Source organism: Danio aesculapii, chromosome 6 (genome assembly GCF_903798145.1).
Source record: "Danio aesculapii chromosome 6, fDanAes4.1, whole genome shotgun sequence".
NCBI lineage: Eukaryota > Metazoa > Chordata > Actinopteri > Cypriniformes > Danionidae > Danio > Danio aesculapii.
In genome coordinates, this window is record NC_079440.1 from 25,420,770 (window position 1) to 25,441,518 (window position 20,749).

General features: G+C 39.8%; 1 protein-coding gene across 1 annotated transcript in view; it reads left to right on the top strand.

Annotated features, from left to right (window-relative positions):
- Positions 1-20,749, top strand: part of ntn1a (netrin 1a) — a 121,275-nt gene that overhangs the window by 81,381 nt on the left and 19,145 nt on the right. The window contains exons 3-4 of the mRNA XM_056459830.1: positions 16,569-16,718; positions 19,331-19,384. Of these exons, the coding sequence (XP_056315805.1) occupies positions 16,569-16,718; positions 19,331-19,384 (204 nt within the window). The remainder of the gene's footprint in view (positions 1-16,568; positions 16,719-19,330; positions 19,385-20,749) is intronic.

Below are 20,749 nucleotides of genomic sequence, written 5' to 3' on the forward strand. Positions count from 1 at the left end.
TGGTGAGGTTTTACCTCTTTTGGGATTTGCCGACTGGTCAAACGATGCATTTCATCACAGAATTTTGAAAACACTTCACTAATACTAAGTGCAGACAAAATAAATGAATTAGAAATAGTTAAAGGTCAGGTGTGAATTTCAATATGTGGGCCCGCTTAAGTGTATATTAGGTGGCCGTAACTAATATGTTCTTACACTGAAATTAATCATTTGTTACAATCTACTTATTGTGTAAAAACATGTTTTTACATTGTACTTATGATTTATTAAATTCCTGAATGTTATTAGATTTGTAATTCATTTCTGTTGACCATCCCTTACACCTTAACCCACCCTTAAACCTACCCATAGCACCAAACCTGTCCCTAACCCTACCTGTATCCTATACCTTAAGAGCACCAGAAATGCTCTGCAATTAATGAACACTGTAAGAACATTGTAATTATTCATTATCTTGTATTTATTTATTATGTTTTGATGCAGGTACACATTAGTTAAGGCCACCTAATGCAAAGTGGAACAGAATCTGTTTTGAAATCAAACATTAAATGATAGAATCTCCTCACAGATTCAATGAATGTGTTTCAGTCAAGCCAGATCAGTAGATCAGACTTCTGTTTGAAAATGTTTCTGTTTTTTTTTGCAGGGCTTCTGTAATTAAAATTAAGGGAGAATAATCCTGCAGGTCTCTGATGACCCTGAGACATTTTTTTTCTAGTTTTATTAAAGTGATCGTGCTTTGCTTGGAAAGTTAATGAACTCTTCTGTTTCCCTGAGATTTGAGACAGAGGCCATCAAGGATTTCCCAGGCACTTGGAATTAGGGTCAACAAACCAACTGGAATTCACTAATGGTTCAAGGAAAGCTCTTAAAAATAGCAAAAATAGCGGCAATGCTCTTTTAGATTGTTACAGCATTATTAATAAGAGTTTCAAAATATTTATGAAGGCTGCCACTGTAAAAGATGTGTAACTGGATCAAACTTTATGAAAAATCAATTCTGGGTTGAAAATGCATCAACGATACGAGTCAAAGCAAACTTATCTTCCATTTCTAAGAGTGATTTGCTGAATGCTTATTATTGCACATTATTATTATTATTATTATTATTATTATTATTATTATTATTATTATTATTATTATATTATTATTATTATTATTATTATTATTGTTGTTGTTATTATTGTTATTATTGGTATTATTATTATGCTGTCTGTTTGCATGCTTTTCCTCTCTGTTTGTAGAAAATCAGGTTACAGGCAACATCAAAAGCAATGATAAAATAAAAACACTGCATGGAGAGTAACAAAAAATTGAGATCTTTTAAACAAAACAAAGAATTCCAAGTTAAATACAGTCGAAGTCAGAATTATTAGCCCCCCTTTGATTTTTTTCTTTTTTTTATGTATATTTCCCAAATGATGTTAACAGAGCAAGGAAATTTTCACAGTATGTCTGATAATATTTTTATATTTTTTTATTAGTCTTGTTTGTTTTATTTCAGCTAGAATAAAAGCAGTTTAACATTTTTATGAACCATTTTAAGGTCAAAATTATTAGCCTCTTTAAGCAATTGTTTTTTACTGTCTACAGAACAAACAATCGTTATACAATAACTTACCTAATTACCCTAACCTGAATAGTCACGGAAAAGATAAAATAAATCAGTTATTAGAAATGAGTTATTAAAACTATTATGTTTAGAAATGTGTGGAAAATATCTTCTCTCCGTTTAACAGAAATTGGGGTAAAAAATAAACAGGGGGGCTAATAATTCAGGGGGGGGCTAATAATTCTGACTTCAACTGTATATCCATGTTCAATATTTCATTTCTACAAGTTTGAATTGAGTATTGTAAATTTAATGTGCAGTAGGTGATCTGCCAATATACTAACCTGTTAGCATAATATATTTGAAACACAATCCCTCCCCTGCTGTCCAAAGCCACACCTCCTGAAATCACGAACGTGCGCACCTTAAGGATGACAGCAGACAACCCACTAGTTTATGTCATTCGCCAGTTAGTACTTTACAATACTGTAATTCCAAATGAAAAACTTTATTATATATATAGCACGTTTTCAGTTGTGTAGCAAGCAAAACTTGTCACAATGTGCAATAATTCATGCATGCAAGAATCGCTGTCTCACTCTTTCACACTTTGTCCTAAAGTGACTACTGTATGCTTAGTGGTTTGCCAGCGGCGTGCAGGAATTACACTTATTACTAAGCCATACTTATATACTATTTCAGACCGAGTGGCATGGTACACAGTATAGGGAGCGCGTCACAGGTTGTCATTGTTCAAAAAGGAACCAGCTTCACCTCAGTAATGCAGGCTAGACTAGCGCTATTTACTTATGTTTTGTTCTCAAACTAATCAAATATCTGCATTCACCCTTCCAATCCATCACTGGGAAACACACATACACACTCATTCACACCCATACACTACGGACAATTTAGCATACCCAATTCACCTGTACCACATGTCTTTGGACTTGTGGGGAAAACCGGAGCACCCGGAGCAAACCCCTGTTGTTATTTTCCCCTGTAGCTTTTACTTTATCACATAATTATTCTACACTTTTACACAGAGTCGCAGGAAATCAGTGTCATCAGAGAAGAATTATTAATGTATTTCTTATTGCTTTGCTTTTGTTCTTTCACAACAATAATTCACATTTATTCTGTTTCTGGTGAAGTCATACAGTATATTTTCAGGTTCATTTGCTACAAGCATTTATCAGCACTGCCACCATCATCATAATAGGCTCAAATTCAACACGTTTCTCTTTTCTTGTTGTGTAATTTTCAATGTTTTCCTTGCTTGTATCGGTTCCCTTTGGGTCTCCTACATTACACACTCTTGAGGTTCAATCACAGGCAAACACTAGCACTTTTTAAATAAGAGCCAGCGCTTCTGTTGATCTGAGTGGACCACATCGCATCTAATGTTGCTTCATTTTAAATAGTTCTCAAAACACATTTTATCATGATTTACAAATGCTGTAACTTAAACAAGGCATTTTGTTCGATTTAATCCTGAAATTTGCCAGAGTTAGAGCCCCTAATGTAATTACAATCAAACACTGTCCAAGATATACAGCGGTATTAGGTTTCATTAAAACAGATGTACAAAAAAAGCATGTGGTAATTACAGAAAGGTGACAAATGATACGAAGCATGATATTGCATTCCTGCCAAAGAAAATATTTTTACAAGCTAAATATGCAATGTATTGCACATTAATGAAAATGGGTGAAAATATGTTGTAAAGTAAAATGCCTCACTCCACTCATGCTCATCAGTTTAATGTGTTCAACACATATTTTCTCTTTTCTTTTCTGACAAGTCCTCACATTCTTAATCAGAGCAGTGAAATAGTGGCAACAGTATCCTATAACAATTTATTTCGTGAAAAACACTTACAGAAGGGGCTGTTCTTTTACTCAGCTTCAATTTATACTCAGTGTTCAGTGCCTCACAGTTCATTCACAGTGCCTTCACAGTTCATTTCAGTACACTTCACTAATAGTGGGAATTTATAAATTCTGCATCTTCTTTAAATACAGACACTTTTGTTGCACAGATTTTGTGGAAAAAATGTAATCATGAATTACCACACTGGAAAAAAAGCTTTCATTCATCCAATTAAAAAAAATAGGGTAATGTTTCACATTTAAATTTTATAACTTGACCAGTCAAAAATAAATCATTTGCCTTAAACATTATTTTCTATCTCCATGAGAACAATTTTATATAACCTGGTACAAAGCATATTTGTCTTGTTGAAAAAAGCCAATTCATTTAAATTCTCTTTATGTTCTTGACAAAAATATATAGCTTTAATCAAAACAAAAATGCCCATAAAATGTTAATTCATCCAATAGAGTATATGCACACAGACTTTTAAATTAAGTCCGCCAGCCTCAGTGTTTAAGATCTGATTTCTTTAAAAAAAACATCGATCTTCACTGCCTGGCTGATACGATATAAAGTGGGTATCAGACCAAACAAGAAGCCCTGCATTAAATTGTATTTTTCCACGCCATGTCTTTAAAATATGGAAATTAATTTTCCCCCAGTATTTTCAATGGAATTAGCCTGGTGCTAGTGATGACGTCTGCGTTTAAACCATCTTTTGTCTCTTTTTACGCTTTAACAACAAAATGGATGCTTAAGTCTATGTAACTGAATTTATTTGAAATTACATTACAATGTCAATGCTGTACAATAATTTTATAATTTATAAAAATTGAAAATAGTCACATAAAACGTTCACTGGAAGTTCATCATTGGCTGAAAAAAAACTAGCTGTAGATATGTCCCATTAAAAAATTGTCCATGAAAGTACAAAGTATTTTCAGTTTCTGTTTAATATACGCATGCACTGGCCTGTGCGAGTAACCCTAAAATTGCACATTGGTCAAAACAAATATTTCTTTGTTGAGGTCTTAATCAAAAACAATAATATTTAACTTACAATACGTTTCTTGAAAAATAAAACAAATAATAATAAACTGAAATGAAATACATTTTTAATTGATTGTAGTACAGCTTGAAAGTTTTTCTTTCAATGCAGTGGCTCAGTGCTCAGCACTGTTGCCTCACAGCAAGAAGGTCGCTGGATCAAGTCCCAGCTGCTTGGGTCAGTTGGAATTTCTGTTTGGAGTTTGCATGCTCTCCCCGTGTTTGCATGGGTTTCCACCTGGGTGCTCTGGTTTCCCCCACAGTCCAAAGACATGCTATAGGTGAATTGAATAAACTAAATTGGTCATATTGTATGTGTGTGAATGGGTACTGGGTTGCAGCTGGAAGGGCATCTGCTGCAGAAAACATGTGCTGGATAAGTTTGCAGTTCATTCTGCTGTGGTGACCCCTGATGAATGAAGGGACTAAGCCGAAGGAAAATGAATGAATTACCATAGCTTCATGAATAAAAAATAAATAAATCTAATTTACATTTAAAAACAGCAGATAGAATTATTATTATTATTATTATTATTATTATTATTATTATTATTATTATTATTATTATTATTATTATTATTATTATTATTATTATTATTATCAGTTATTGCTATTGTAGTAGTGGTAGTTCTAGTAGTAGTATGTATTTATTTAAACTGAAAGCACATCCATAAAGAGGTATTGTAAATACCTGTGATTTGTTTTAGTATAAATAATTTTATAGTTGTTTACGCTTCATGCCATTTCCAGCCTCTATGACATTATTTCTTCTGTCAAATGTCGAACGGTGGTAACAAAAACACTTATAGTGACCAGTACTTGGGAAATTAAAATAGTGCTGTCCCAATTCGCATACTATCCATCCTAAATATTCTTTGAAAATATATTATAGTATGTCCCAAACCATAGTATGTTGAAATGAGTTTTGAAAGTTACCCAGATGGACTATTATTACCGCTAGAAATTCAAAGTGCAGATGCATGTGCACTCTAACTGCAACAACAATAACATTTACAAAAGACGTGTTTGGTCATTAACATAAATACATAATTATGCAAACACTTGTGGTGATTTCTCTGAAAGAAAGGCCCACGAATGGCAGAATAAACTACTACGGCATCTCCAATATGGTAGTAAATTAAATATAAAAGAAATGTGGATAAGAGGACTGATCGGGCACATAACTGAGCAACAGAATGATATGTTAATGAGTAAATAGCATGTCCTAAAGCTTCTATACTGTTCTGTTAGATACTTAAAAGTATTTACTGTTTCTTCTCCAAAAAGGTACATATTTTAAGACATAAAATAAGTTTGTGCATTGGGATGCAGCATGAGAAATTTTCTCAAAAATATCTTGCCTAATTCACAGAGAACACATTGTTCCATTTCACTGCACCACTTTGTCATTGTTCTTCATTGTTTGTTGCATTGGCTTCACCATAACCTGCTGCAGACCCTGATGTGCACCTTTCAAAAAAAATCATTACAATTCACAGTAGCCGCATTTCCACTATCGGGCCAGTGCGAGCCAGGGCTTTAATCGGGCCAGGCCGGGCTAATAGCCCGGGAGGTTGAGAAATGAGGCCGAAATCATGTCGCGTTTCCACTGTCGGGCTTGTTGCTCGCAGCGCGTCACGCAAACACCGCCCCCAGAATGTCCCCCGAATCAAACGTCACACAACCCGTCACACAACCCGCCCACTTCAGCGGGAACAAAAAACTCAAATTATAACCACAAACACAACCTGGCATCACTACGAGAGCTGGAAGATGGAGAACACCGAAGCGATTGCTTTTTTACTGTTTGTGGTCTGTTGGTGTAAGGCCAGACAGCGATCCCTGGACAAGGACATTCGAGTTCAGCGGCATTTACTTCGAACACAGATTTTTCTTAGTGAGATGATCAAGCGCGATAGCAAAACAAATGTAAGGGAAGAAAGCATCTTGTCTCCTCTTTACCTGACAGGAAAACTCCACCTTTGTACGTTACCCCGCCCCGAAGCCCCAGTTGGCCCTCCTTGGCCCAAGGTATTCGGCGGGCCGAAAAAGGCCGGACGCTGGCCCCAAGGAAGCCCCGCTTTGGCCCGATTACGCCCCGGAAGTGGTAGTGGAAACGCGACTGGCCTTGGCTCGCCCTGGCTCGCTCGCTTTAGGCGCGATAGTGGAAACGCGGCTAGTGACACATACTGTAGCGCCAGAGCTGTGATTGGTCAGCTTTGTGGTGATGAGTGTGGGTGGGGCTGAAAGCTATAGTAGCAAAGCGAGGAGCTCCAAATGGATACTTTTGCTTTGTGTTTGCTTTATGATTTCAAGTTGTTACATGTTCACCAGTTCCCACTTCTTCCTTCCTTTAATGAGTGTGAGTTTGAGCTACGTGTACAGTTGCATTGCACATATTTCTGGTGTACATTCAAAACACCTTTGGAGAAAGACAACACAGAGGAGCATAGAAATACCACTGTCTGCTAATGTTTTGGAAGTGTTATTGCCAGAGCAGCACAAACAGAATGCAGAAGTATAAATGCACGGTTGAATGCAAGGTGTGTGCTGTGAGGTACAGCAATTACTAAACAAAGAAGTAATAAGAAATCATACATACAGTATGCATTACCATATGGGAATAGTAACTCTTAACCACATTTCATTGTTATTGTTGAATTTATTCCTTAGCTGGAAATTAGAACTGAATTTAGAAAGAGGTTTGAAACAAATCTTTGTGCTTAAAAAATGAATTACGAAACTAAGGGCCATATCATAGAAACAATCATTATGGCGATGCCATATAGCATTTCCGTTCCTCTCCTCGGGAATGTTGGTTACTTTAGTAACCAGAGCGTTCCCCTTCGGATGGGAAACTTCAATGCTGGAAAACGGGAAATGTCTGGAAAATGCCATAATGACTGCACCTTACCTTCGCCTCCGATGAGAGAATAGCCAGGCAAAGCGTGAGCGCACCTGCATCATAGAGAGGCGCGGTTTTCCAACGTGGAGAGGCGTCTAGATAATTCTAGGAATTTAATACGACAGTACGTTGGGAAGTGTGCAGTCCAGAAGGGGAGGACGCTGCGGAGGCCACCTGGGGAGATATGATGGCAGAATATATGGACTAGCCCTGAGAAGGGGAGTACGCTTATAATAAGATGATTAGCGGAGAGGGAAGACATGGGTCTGCCTGTGGGGGGGGGACTGCATCATGGCTGAATATGCTTATGGGATCGCCTAGTGGGTATCATGCATAGTGGGGACCTATACCAAAAACGCGGGCTGACCAAAGGGCAGAACTACTACATAATGGGTCAGCGAGTTACTCCTCCGCTGAGTCAGTGCTGGGGGCCTTAGAGGAATCTGCAAGTGGGGAAATTTACTGAAAGAGTGAATAAGTGCACGTATCTCCGTGTTAGGGAGAATGGCGCAGCAAGCATGTTTCAACACCTTAACCGAGTTGTTTTCTCAATCACCAAGGGTTATCTAATACCCTTGAGGAAACCGGCTCTACTCGCAGATTTGAAAACCTTGCAAATGTATTAGGTGTCGCCCAGCCCGCAGCTCTACAGATGTCTGTCCACGCCCAAGAGGATGTGATGCTCCGAGTGGAGTGTGCACGCACTCCTGGGGGACACGGCTCGCCCTGGCTCTGATAAGTGAGGGAGATGGCATCCACTATCCAGTGGGCCAACCTCTGTTTCGATAAGGCACTTCCCTGCTCCAGACCACCATAACAGACGAAGAGCTGGTCAGATGATCTAAAGCTCTGCGTGCGGTCCAGATAAATTCGAACTGAACAAAGTAATGAAAGGGCTGGGTCTGCCTCCTCCGGGGGCAGCACTTGCAGGCTCACTACCTGGTCTTTAAATGGTGTGGTAGGAACCAAGGGCACATATCCCGCTCTCAGTAGGGTCTCAGTACAATGTGAGAGTAAGCCGGCCTGAATTCCAGGCACGAGTCACGGACTGAAAATGCCTCCAGGTCCCCAACCCTCCTAATCGATGCCAACGCGACCAGCAGAGCTGTCTTCAGAGACAGAAATCTTAAAGATACTGAGTCGAGTGGTTCGAAGGGATCTGTACGCAGGCTAATGAGAACGAGGGCGAGATCCCAAGAGGGCATGAAAGGGGGCTGTTGTGGATTAATTCGCCTAGCGCCTCTGAGGAACCGGATGATGAGGTTATGCCTTCCCACAGTGCTGCCAGCCACTGTGTTATGATGAGCGGAGATGGCAGCCACGTAAACCTTGAGTGTGGAGGGCGATAGCCTGCTCTCCAGCTTCTCTTGAAGAAAAGAAAGCACAACGCTGATCTGGAAATCTCGGGGGTCTTCTCTGCAAGAGACGCACCATTCAATGAATAGACTCCACTTCATGGCGTAGGCGCACCTCGTGGAGGGGGCTCGAGCCTGAGTGATGGTATTAACCACCGCATTTGGTAGGTTACCTAAGTCTTCCTTGTGTCTAAGGACCACACGTGGAGGTTCCAAAGATCGTGGCAAGGGTGACAGATGGTGCCCTGTCCCTGAGAGAGTAGGCCCTTTCTCAAAGGGATCTGCCAGGGGAGGGCCGTCGCGAGGAGGGAGAGCTCTGACATCCAGGTCCGGTTGGGCCAGAGGGGCGCAACTAGCAAGATCTGCTCCTCGTCCTCTCTAAGCTTGCACAGTAACTGTGCGAGCACACTCACTGGGGGAAATGCATATTTGCGCATGACCCGAGGCCAGCTGTGGGCCAGTGCATCCATCCGTGCCGAGAGAGCCCTCGGTCAGGGAAAAAAAACAACTGGCAATGAACGTTCTCAGGGGAAGCAAACAGATCGATCTGGGCTTCCCCGAATCGTGCCCATATTAGCTGAACAGACTCGGGGTGGAGTCTCCATTCTCCAGGACGTAAGGGCTGCCGTGAGAGCGCTTCGGCTGCACGGTTGAACTCGCCTGGAATGTGAATGACAAGCAGAGATTTCAGCCGTGTATGACTCCAGAGGAGCAGACGCCTGGCGAACTGAGACATGCGGCGAGAGCGAATACCCCACATGCGGTTGATATACGACTCTGCCGCCAAGCAAATTCCCTCTTCTCTGGATGACCTGTCTCAGGGACGCTTCGTGGTCGGTTTACCGGACTTAACGGCACCCTGGTCAGGGGGGGCTGCCAGCTTCCGAGGTGCTTGACTCGCCGCTTCGCCGGAGGCGCAGGCAGGGATGGGGCAGCTCTCATAGGCGGGCGCCCTTGGCGAGGAGCAGCAGATGTGGATTGCTCGTGGGCAGAGCGGGCTTACGGTCCCGCCGAAAGATGAAATTACCCATCGCATCAGACTGCTCTCTCACCGCCTTGTCACCGACGGTGTCACCAAACAGGCCAGCCTGGGATATGGGGGAGTCAAGAAAGCAGACTTTGTCGACTTATCGCATATTAGCCAGGTTTAGCCAGAGGTGGCGCTCCTGGACCACTAATGTGGACATCTTCCTCCCCAACGCACACGCAGCACACTTAGTGGTCCGAAGACCATAGTCGGATGCGGTGCGGAGCTCATGTAGCAAGCTTGGGTTGGACCAACCCTTGTGCAGCTGGGCTAGTGCCTGCGCTTGGTAGCGCTGGTAGGTGGCCATAACGTGCAAGGCGGAAGCAGCCTGGCCCGCAGCCTTGTAAGCTCTAGCTCCGAGGGAGGCAGATAACCTACAGGCTTTGGATGGGAGACGAGGCGGACCCTGCCAAGAAGAGGCGCCACACAGACAAAGATTGACCGCAATGGTGTGCTCGACCTGAAGAATTGCCTCATACCCCCTGGCTGCTCCACCATCAAAAGTGGTGAGGGAGGAAGGACACGCAGGAAAAGAAGGGGACGAGAGGCTTTGAAGGCTTTGCCCTCTTGTCCTCTACGTAGCGCCCATCTAGTTAGTCCGGTCGCAGAGCTGGGGGATAAACCATCTCCAACCTCACGGCCGAAGCAGCCGAGGAAAGCAACGGCTAACATGTCCGTTTCAGGATCCGTACTGACAGCGCTCACCTGCGCGGAGGGGGCGTGCGGGTCTGGATCCTCGTCAGACAATAATTGCCCACCCTCTGATGCAGCAGTGGACGTCTGGTCCCTGGTGTCATCGAGCGCAAGGGCTACCATCTGGTTAGACAGACCGCTTCCTCCGCTCAAAGCTTGGATGGAGCGCTTGGAGGAGCGGGAGGTCCAAGTGCCCGGAAGCGGCAGATAATCTCCCACAGGAACCCTCAGACCTGCCCGAGTGCCCGCTGCAGTGCAGGGGACAGCTGGGGTGGTTCGCCCTTTTGCAAGGGTTAGCCCCGATCTTAACTGCACAACAGACATGGCATCGCAATGACGACATGAACTGCATGCGGGCACCGCATTAACATGCTGGACCCTTAGACAAGCAACGCAGTGCTCGTGCCCATCATCCAGGGACAGGAAACCACCGCATCCAGAAACACACGGTCGAAGCACCATCCTGAAAAGCACGTTCTGCACGACTGTGTTGCTCTTTTAGGAAATTAGAAACTTTATATGCACCGATCTGGAGGACCATACCCAAAGAACGCTAGGCAAGGGAGAAGCCCAGCTCGACCATCCGAAATTGCTGCCCGTTACAAACTCTTTCAGATGATTAGCTTTCTGAATGAAATCCCCATACGTGGATTAAAAATCCACTATCGCATTGAAGTTCCCCATCCGAAGGGGAATGGGTGTTTCCCAGTGAAAATATTGCCGCTGGAAGGGCATCCGCTGCGTAAAACATATGACGGTTGACGGTTCTGTAAAACATATGACAGTTGACAGTTCTGTGGTGGCCCCTGATTAATAAAGGGACTAAGCTGAAAAGAGAATGAATAAATGATTGAATATGGTCGTTAATCATTTTCTCGCCAGTGAAGAGTTCAGTTTTTCCACTTACAAAGTCTGCCATGTTAATACAGAATGCGCAATGGTGCAATGCAACTCTTAAAGGGATTGGGAGATGAGACTCTGATTGGTTTAATGCAATTTAAGTCCAAAACACACTAACAACTCATTAAGAGAATTGGGACAACGTTTTAGACTATGTGCCTGGTGCACAGGCAATTTTTCCCCATCTTAAAATAGCAAAAGTTGATTTGGATACTCCTCTTGTACCTTTGTGCAATGTGCTTTAGATTTTGTGCTTAGATCGTTAGAGTAAAGCCCTGTGTGGGTTTGATACAAAAAAGACAGCATAAAATATATATAAAAATTATTTCTAAATTCACCAAACTGCATACAAATGGTTATGTGAAGCGATATATCACAGCAGACTCTTTCCATTTTGCAACTTGAACTTTTCCTTTAAGATTCATGCAGAAAGTCTGGTGCTCTCTGCATTAAGTTAGCGCTTCTAATGAGACTTCAGTCCTCTGATTTGTGGCTTCATCCTTCATAAACCACATTGTAAACATACAAAGTGAAGGCAGCTTTGCTTTGCAAGGTGCATCTTGTTCGTCTCTTTGAGTTGTTTGCTCCATAAGTTTCCTTTGCGCTGCTTAGGAAACATTTATTTCATCACTTTTTCTGCCCACTGGAGTAAGTGACTTCTTTGAAATAGAACTATTTTGAGGCATTTTGTTTAACACAGTTTGCCACACTTAGATCATATAAGTGTGTGGAGCTCTGCAAACTGTCAGCCCGTCACCCCATTGGGTGGGCTGTTAATATTTCATACATTTTTGGTTAGCATGGATTCTTGGTTGTGAATTATATGGAATGTTTCAGTTTATATGGTTTGCAAACTCTTAAAACTAGCAAGCTACAGAGAATGACATCAGACTCTGATGGGATCAGAAGCAGCGAGACGTAAGCCAGTCAATCTAATTGTGACTTCAATGCGTGGTTGCCATGGGTTATATACAAATAAACTAAGTAAAAGGCTTGTTTTCTCCCCATCCTCAATAGGGTTCTGGATAAAATCTAAGAAAGGTAGTAATAAGTACGCTAATTGGCATCATGTTTGCAGTACACACATTTTTACGCCTTCCATTTTGCATGTCTCGCATTGTCACAAAACACAGTGCTATTATTAACCACAAATAAATAACGCTCTTCTGTTAAGGATTTGAAAATATTGGTTTACATTACCTCATTTTTCTCATTAGATAAAAAAACCTTCTATGGCTGGCTTCAATTAGATGAGAATGTAGCGCATAAAAAGTACAACAGCCAGTTTTGGTGCTTGGAGTGACATCTATAATTTTAACAATTGATCATCCTAATGCTTGGTTTAACAAAAAAGAAATTATTTTTAAAAAGAAGAAAAAATATATAAAAAATGACTCCAAAACATGAAGCTAAGCAAAAACAGCCTCTCAAAAGATAGCAGCAAACACTCAGTGATACTCAAGCCACTCGCATTTTCTCCTCCCTTTATTGGCTTCAGAAGTTTTTAGTGGGCCAGTGAAGAAACTAATAACTCCAATACTATTCACTGAAGTGAGCTGGCTAAACTCCAGCAAAACACAAATTACCCCATCGACTCCCAACATGATGTTTTAAATGGACTTCAAACAGCAGCTTTATGGGGAACTACTGGCAGAGATCGAAACTTCTCACATTGTGCAATCTGCCTTGTGCAGGTCCCTTTCAAATAAATTAAATGCTCTCAACAAGCAGAGCTTACTTGCACAGAAAGTTAATGTGAAAAGTCAATTTATTTGTTCTGATCTGCATTACAAGTAAAATATACCATACAGTATGTGTTTACTAATTCATTCATTTTATTTTCGGCTTAGTATCTTTATTAAGCAGAGGTCGCCACAGCGGAATGAATTGCCAATTTATCCAGTATATGTTTTACACAGCGGATGCCCTTCCAGCTGCAACCCAACACTGGGAAACATCCATACCCACTAATTCACATCCAGTATGGGCAATTTAGCTTACCCAATTCACCTGTACCACATGTCTTTGGACTGTGGGGTAAACCAGAGCACCTGGAGGAAACCCACATAAACACGGGGAGAACATGCAAACTTCACATAGAAATGCCAACTGACCAAGCCGAGGCTCGAACCAGCGACCTTCTTGCTGTGCGGCGACAGCGCTACCCACCGCGCCACCTGTGTTTACTGATTGTTAATACTAATTTAAAAGTGTCTTTAAGTACCTTAATAGGGGAAGGATGCTTTAAGCTCTAATCTCTCAGCTTGGTTCTTTCTACATCAGGGACGTGTCAGCACTGAGAGTTAGTGGATGAGGAGAGGAAACAGTAGATCCATATCTACTTTAGCATCTGTGTAGCAGCAGCACTTCACTGTTAAGTGGACGACCACTTAAACACTCTCCAGACAGGCTGTTATCAGACAGCAGAAGCTGAGATATTTGAGAGACCAACACCTGCACCCTTGCGTTTTACAATCATTTAGACCTCAGTGTAAATTGGACAGTTTGTAAGGCACATGCCATTTTCTCCAAGAGAAACTTTCACTTTGATTTATCATTGGTATAAACTTACAAAATGTCTTAAAATTTCTATAAAATATTGTCTATATAAAATGTCTAAAAAAAGTGTTTCATTATTTTTTTTTATAGAACAGGGATGTGCAATCATGCTCACCCATAGTTATAGCCAATCAGTTAGCTATACCGCTAATAAAACAATCAGCTAATCAAGGTCTTTAAGAATAAACTAAATGTTACGCTAAAATGTTTAATCATCATCATAACACTAGTTTTGACTACTTTCTGCTTTACAGAATTTCAGGGGCCTGAAAATAGAAGTTGTTTCTGAAACAATAACGTTTAATGGTCTTCTCTTGTTTTTTTTAAACTAAGCCATAATAAATAAACAAATAAATAAATAAATAATCACAACACACTTGCAATGAAAGTGCATTGGGTCAAAAAATGAGCATTGCTCTGTTAATTTCACAGTTATTATAGAGTTTTATGTTTATTGCTTTGCAGTAGACTCCTAAAGTTGACTAAAATTATACAGAAAGGGTTAATAAGCTGTCTTTGTCTCATGTCTATGTCTATGTTGTTTACATGTTGAGGCTAATTTATTTTAACGTCAGCTTAATGTTTTAAAGACCTATTATTTCTACTAAGTGCATCTATGTAATCTTTTTTTGTTCTTTATTAAGATATAGTGCCACAAATAATCATTAATTTGTTTGTAATCTAAGTGAAGTTTATCTAAAACCTAATTTTGAGAGGATCACGTGCTTATGATTGCTTGCGGCTGGTCCTGCATAACCCAATTTATGATTCACCAATCAGACAATTCCTAAGCCACTATAAATACCCTAAGTTCCATATAACAGCCATCTTCATTTTGAAGAATCCCCCCTTCCACCGTACGCATTTCCTAGATGGGTGGCCCAGTGGTTAGCACTGTTGCCTCACTGCAAGAACGTCACTGGTTCTAGTCCTTACCAAGCCAGCCGACGTTTCTGTGCTCCTGTGCATTTCCCCCAGGTTCTTCCCACCATCCAAAAACTTGCAACTTAAGTTAATTGACTAATCCAAATCGGCATCATAGACATGCTCCTAGTAAGTAGTTCTCTCTTAAGAGCAATCACTATCTGTTCATAAGCTACTACAGCAGGGGAGTTCTTGAGATCTACCTGAGCTCAAATTCCCCTCTCCACTTGCAAACAGAAGGGAACCCCTGGCTTGAGAATCTTATGAGCTCAGGGCTCCCTCCAGGGACAGCATGCCAAACAAGCTTTATAATCAGTCATCAGCTAAGTGTGAACTTTTAAAAATTATGTTAATTTTCAATTAATGATCCAGCCACAATGACTCAATTGCATATTGCAGCAGAAAGCTTGTTTAAGGCCATAAAATTCCAAAAAGACACAAAAACAATATGACCTGTTTCACATTTGAGGCTGTGAACCTGTTTCATTTATTAAGAATTAGTCATCTGAGGTGTTTATTACTTCCTTAGGGTGTTTTATTGCACATTTGTGATGAGAGACAAAGTGTGGCCACTTTCTACATTTCTACACTACTTTCAACAGCGCCAAATGACAAGACACAAAGTTGGCTTCGATGACGAGAATGACAAGAGAGAAAAGACAGACATGCAGGGAGTGTCTGATTCTCTGTTCAGCACCAACACTCACTTCACTGCTCACAGAAAGAAATATAGTTTAAGCTCAGCTCGCTGTGCTTCATTACTCATAAAATATATGAGCCAATTTACTCATTTAATGTGCAAAACATTTGACAGAGTATCACTTTAGCGGTGGTGGGGTGAAATATTGAGTAAATGGCATTGGGTTTTTTCTAAATGACTTTAATGCAGCCACCCATGGTGGGAGTTTAAGAAAATGGACTTGAAAGGAGTTTTGACACAAAGGCAATACAATCAGTTCACACGGTTTAGGAAGTGGAGAGAGACGCTGAGCCATATGTCAGAAGGAGACCTCCCAAGAGAAAGGAAATGTGACAGACATTATTGGCATAAGCTTAATGTTCCTATCAACTTGCTTTGGAGAAGCACATGTTGTAGAAACATATGTGAAGGAGATATATACATATTTTATTCAAGAATAATGCTTACATTTATTCTACATCTGTCATGAAAAACACAATTATCATAGAAAAAAAATTAAAGTAAAAATTGTCAATTACCATTCATTTAAGTAAATCAGCAAACAACTAAATTGATGAATTCTTGTTTTTATACACAAAATCGAACAAGTACACATTCAACTCAGAAATGAACTAAGCTTTACATCTAACTAAACTAAGCTTACCTCTCTTTCTTGTAAAACAGTGTACATTTAGGGGGCTGCTGTAAAAACAGTTCAGAGAGACGTTTTCCTTGTTGTTGTGTTCACGTGAACAAAAGCATTCTCAGGACACTACTTGTGTAAAATGATTGATTACCACGCTTATGTTTTGTGTTGTATTTGTGTGTGCATGCTTTTATCACAATTCACAAAAGAGAATCATCACCACTTTCATACAAACACACAGTGTCTTTTTCAACTGCTTCACCAATTTCCACCCTCTTTTTTCCCCAAACTTGAGCCCTTATAGCCACTTTTATAGTTTATCTGTGCTCTGTGTATGTATGTACTGTTTGTTTCTGCGTTTCCCCACACGTGTGTTCTTTTATCTCTTTTCTTCTGTTCCTCGCAGCCTGTGATTGCCATCCTGTGGGGGCCGCGGGCAAAACCTGTAACCAAACCACAGGCCAATGCCCCTGTAAAGACGGTGTGACGGGTATCACATGCAACCGTTGTGCTAAAGGCTACCAGCAGAGCCGATCACCCATTGCCCCCTGCATAAGTATGTGGATCACTCAATGTCAAGATCTCTCTTCTTTTTTTTTTAAACACTTCAATCCCAAATGAGCCATAATGCAGTTTGCACATTGAGATACTAAGCTGAAAATCTTCTTAAGGACTGAAACTCTTCTTAAGGATCCATTTCTTTTGGGAGAACATGAAAATCTGTATTTCTGTACCATTAAAAAAAGTGGAAAAAATCTGGCACCATGTCTTGTTGAAGTTTAGTTCACACAAAATGAAATTTTGCTTTTAAAGGGATAGCCCATGGTTAGCCCAAAAAATTTCAAGTGGTTCTAAACCTTTATGCGTTTCTTTAGTGTGTTGAACACAATATAAGATATTTTGAAGAAAGCTCAAAACTGATAATCATTAACTTAGGGAAAACAAATACTATGGATGTCAGCGGTTATAGATTTCTAGCTTTCTTCAAAATATCTTCTTTTCTGTTCAACAGAAGAAAGAAACTCAGACAGGTTTGGAACAAGTGAATGGTGAGTAAATGATGACAAAATGTTCAGTTTTGGATGAACTATCCTTTTAATTTATTCAATATCCAGCCATCCTAGATATAGTTGACTTTATTTTGCAGTAAACACTGAATATTTTTCTGTGAAACAGATTTTTGGTGATTCATGATTTGCAAACTCAAGTCAATGGCTGAGAGTCAAAGACGCAAATGCAGGCAAAAATCAACACTCATGGCTCCTGACAATACATTCAGGTCTTATGAAGCAAAATTATAGGTTTTTTTGTTGTTGCAAGAAACCAAACATGATTTAATCCACAGCTGTTTGTTTACAGCTAGTGTAAAATCCAGGATAAGCATTTAATGCTTGACTTGCATTTTACGAATCACCAAGGACCATGGTTTCAGCTAAAATATTTTACTGAAGAAAAACAGAAGTCACCTACATCCTTAGATGGCTTGAACTTGTGTAATTAACAGCAAATTTGAGCTGAACTAAACTTCAACGTCATGCCTATGGAGTGTACAATAAATTTTTAAATTCTTTTTTTTACCCAAATCACTGACATTGTAAGATTCCCACCATCACTGTTTAAAGATTCCAAAAATAATCCTCAATGAATGGTATTGAATAAAAAAATGAATTCAAAGCGTATTAATGGTGCTTTTATCAGTGAAACAATGCTTGGATATATTACAAAGAATTCTGGAAAATGCTTTGGGAAACTAATTGGCAAAAAGCCTAATAGATTAAGTTCAGCCTATAACTTTTTGGAATCATATATCCCTGATTTTTCAGGGAAAGCACAAATGTGTGAGAGTTGGAAAGGTGCACATTCCGGTAATTGAACTGATAATTGTAAAATATCTCATAATTGTAAAATAAGCAGTTTTTTTTATTTATTAATTTATTTTTATTTTAATAGCCCATATAAATTCAAGCAGTGTCTAAATCCAAGAAAGTCTTGGCTACTACCATGTCCTCTTATTCTGAAAAAAAAACCCCACAAATTAAAAGCATTCAAATGAAGAATCTGTAAGAAGCTCGCATTGTAATTTTAATCAGGCATTAAACTCGTTCAGCAGTTTCCCAAGCAGAGACCAAGATGTTTAATGCTGACACAGGAAGTAAGACCACAGGAAATGTGCATCATTGTACAGTGCTAATAATCTCGCCAAAATGCTACTTTTCTTCGTAGTTCTATATTTAACTATACTTATATAAAGATCTGATCTGTGTGCTTCTTCCAAAGCATTATTGATCAGAATGCTGTGGTTTAGATTATTATTTTAATATATGAGATGTCATCCTGGATGAGTAACATTACAGATCAATATCATCATTTAAGCCTTGTTTTCTTTGGCAAAAGCACTCTGATGGTCAAAACAATCTTTCTTGTGTCAAAGTTCAATGTGAACATTCTGGACTTCACCAGATGATCTTTTTTTAATCAGAAGACTTGATTCTTTCTTCCTTTAAAAGGCTCTTTTTTGCTTGTTTGTGCACCAGCTTCACAGAGCACACGCACACTCTTTTGTCAAATTCTTCATTATTCTCTTAGCACATTTGAACTGCTTCCGTCCTCCTCTTGTTTTGTCCTCATGGCATTAACTGCCTTTTTTTCTTGTATTTTAATGTTTTGTTTACAAAACAACAACAACTATTCCTGCTTTTATGAATTCAATCTCTTTGATGAAAAGGTCTTTCTGCACGCATGGCTTTACTGAGTGTAAACTTCCCTCCATTTGTGAGAAGGCAATGGAAGGAGGAATGAAAGAATCAAGTCATGTTTTTCATAACAGCAGAGGATGGATACAGATGGAGCAGATGAGCAAATTCAATGAATCAGTGTTTTCAGTTCAATTTGAGAATGAATTTCTAATGTGAAACCTGTAACACTGAGTTGGAATAGATCAAAAAAGAGTCACTATTATTTAGATTTGAGGTGAATTTAAACTACAGTACTATCATTTGATCAAATTTCATTTAACTTGTATGTCAAAACAGACATTGAGAGTATCAATTCATTTATTTATTATCATTGATTGATTGATTGATTGATTGATTGATTGATTGATTGATTGATTGATTGATTGATTGATTGATTGACTGACTGCTAACCATGCATTCTTTTTCGGAACAGAAATTCCAATCGCTCCACCGACCACCACTGCAAGCAGCACAGAAGAGCCATCAGGTTAGTTCTGCTAGCTGATCTTTAACTGAGCTTTAAATGAGGATTGGGAAGTTTTGACCAAGAAGTGGGATTTAAAGTGTTAGCTCTCCTCAGATTAGAATTTCTACCATTGTTTACTTACCCTCCTGTTGTTCCAGATAAGGCTGTGCGAAATTGAATGGTAATTAGGATTTGAAACACTGCATTTTGCAAATCGCAAAAGACTGCAATATGAATGCTATATAAATGTAATATAATATTAGACAAATATACACCTGTGAGCAAGTGCCTGACTGTCCCTCTTTGTGTGACAGGCTTGCTAGCCAATTGAATAAGCACAGTCTCGTTCTGTCTAATCAACATTGCTCAAACCAAACACACTTACCGCCCACCATTAAAAAACAAACAAACAGTGCAGTGGAGTGGAGTAATGATGGCATCTCTCTAGTTATATGGCTCATATAAATTGATTTCTTTCACTACTACTTTTATTTTAGAATAAAGGTACTTCAGATGTTTAACATACCGACTGAGCCCTCAAGTTTCACTCTTCATGTCTTGACATCAGCGTGAGACACCGTTTCTGTGCATAACAGTGGACCTGATGCTCTAAAAACTCTGTAACCACCTTCATGAAGATGCTCGTGCGAATGTGTCTAGTATAAACCAACCTTCATCATTTACTCACCCTTCACTTGTTCTTCACCCTACTGTCAAGTGGTTCCAAACTTTTATATGTTTTTTTATTTTGTTGAAAAGAAAGCTGGAAAGCTGAAAACACTAACTTACATAGTTCATTAATTTTCCTTCAGCTTAGTCCCTGATTTTATCAGGGGTCACCAAAGCAGAATAAACCGCCAACTATTGCGGAATTTTTACACGGTGATGCCCACAGCCACAACCCTGTACTGCGAAACACCCATACACTCTCGCTCATGCACACACGCTCTTACACTATTCCCAATTTTGTTTACTCAACTTATCTAGTGCATGTCTTGAGACTGTGGGAGAAACCAGAGCACCCAAAGGAAACCAACGCGAACACAGAGAGAACATGCAAACTCCACACAGAAATGCCAACTGGCCCAGCCGGGACCCAAACCAGCGACCTTCTTGATCTGCATTTCTAACCACTGAGCCACTGTGCCATGACTTGTATAGTATTTTTTAGAAGTCAGTGGTTATAGGTTTTCAGCTCTCTTCAAAATATCTTGTTTAGTGTCTAACAGAATATAAAGGAACTTACACTTAATAACCACTGTGTATGAAATGTGCTATTTAAAAAATTGGCCTTGCCTTGGAGGATAAGGGTAAGTAAATGGTTAGTAAATTTGTATTTTTGGGAATGAACTAGCCCTTTGGCAGAGAGCTTCAAGTTTCACTCAG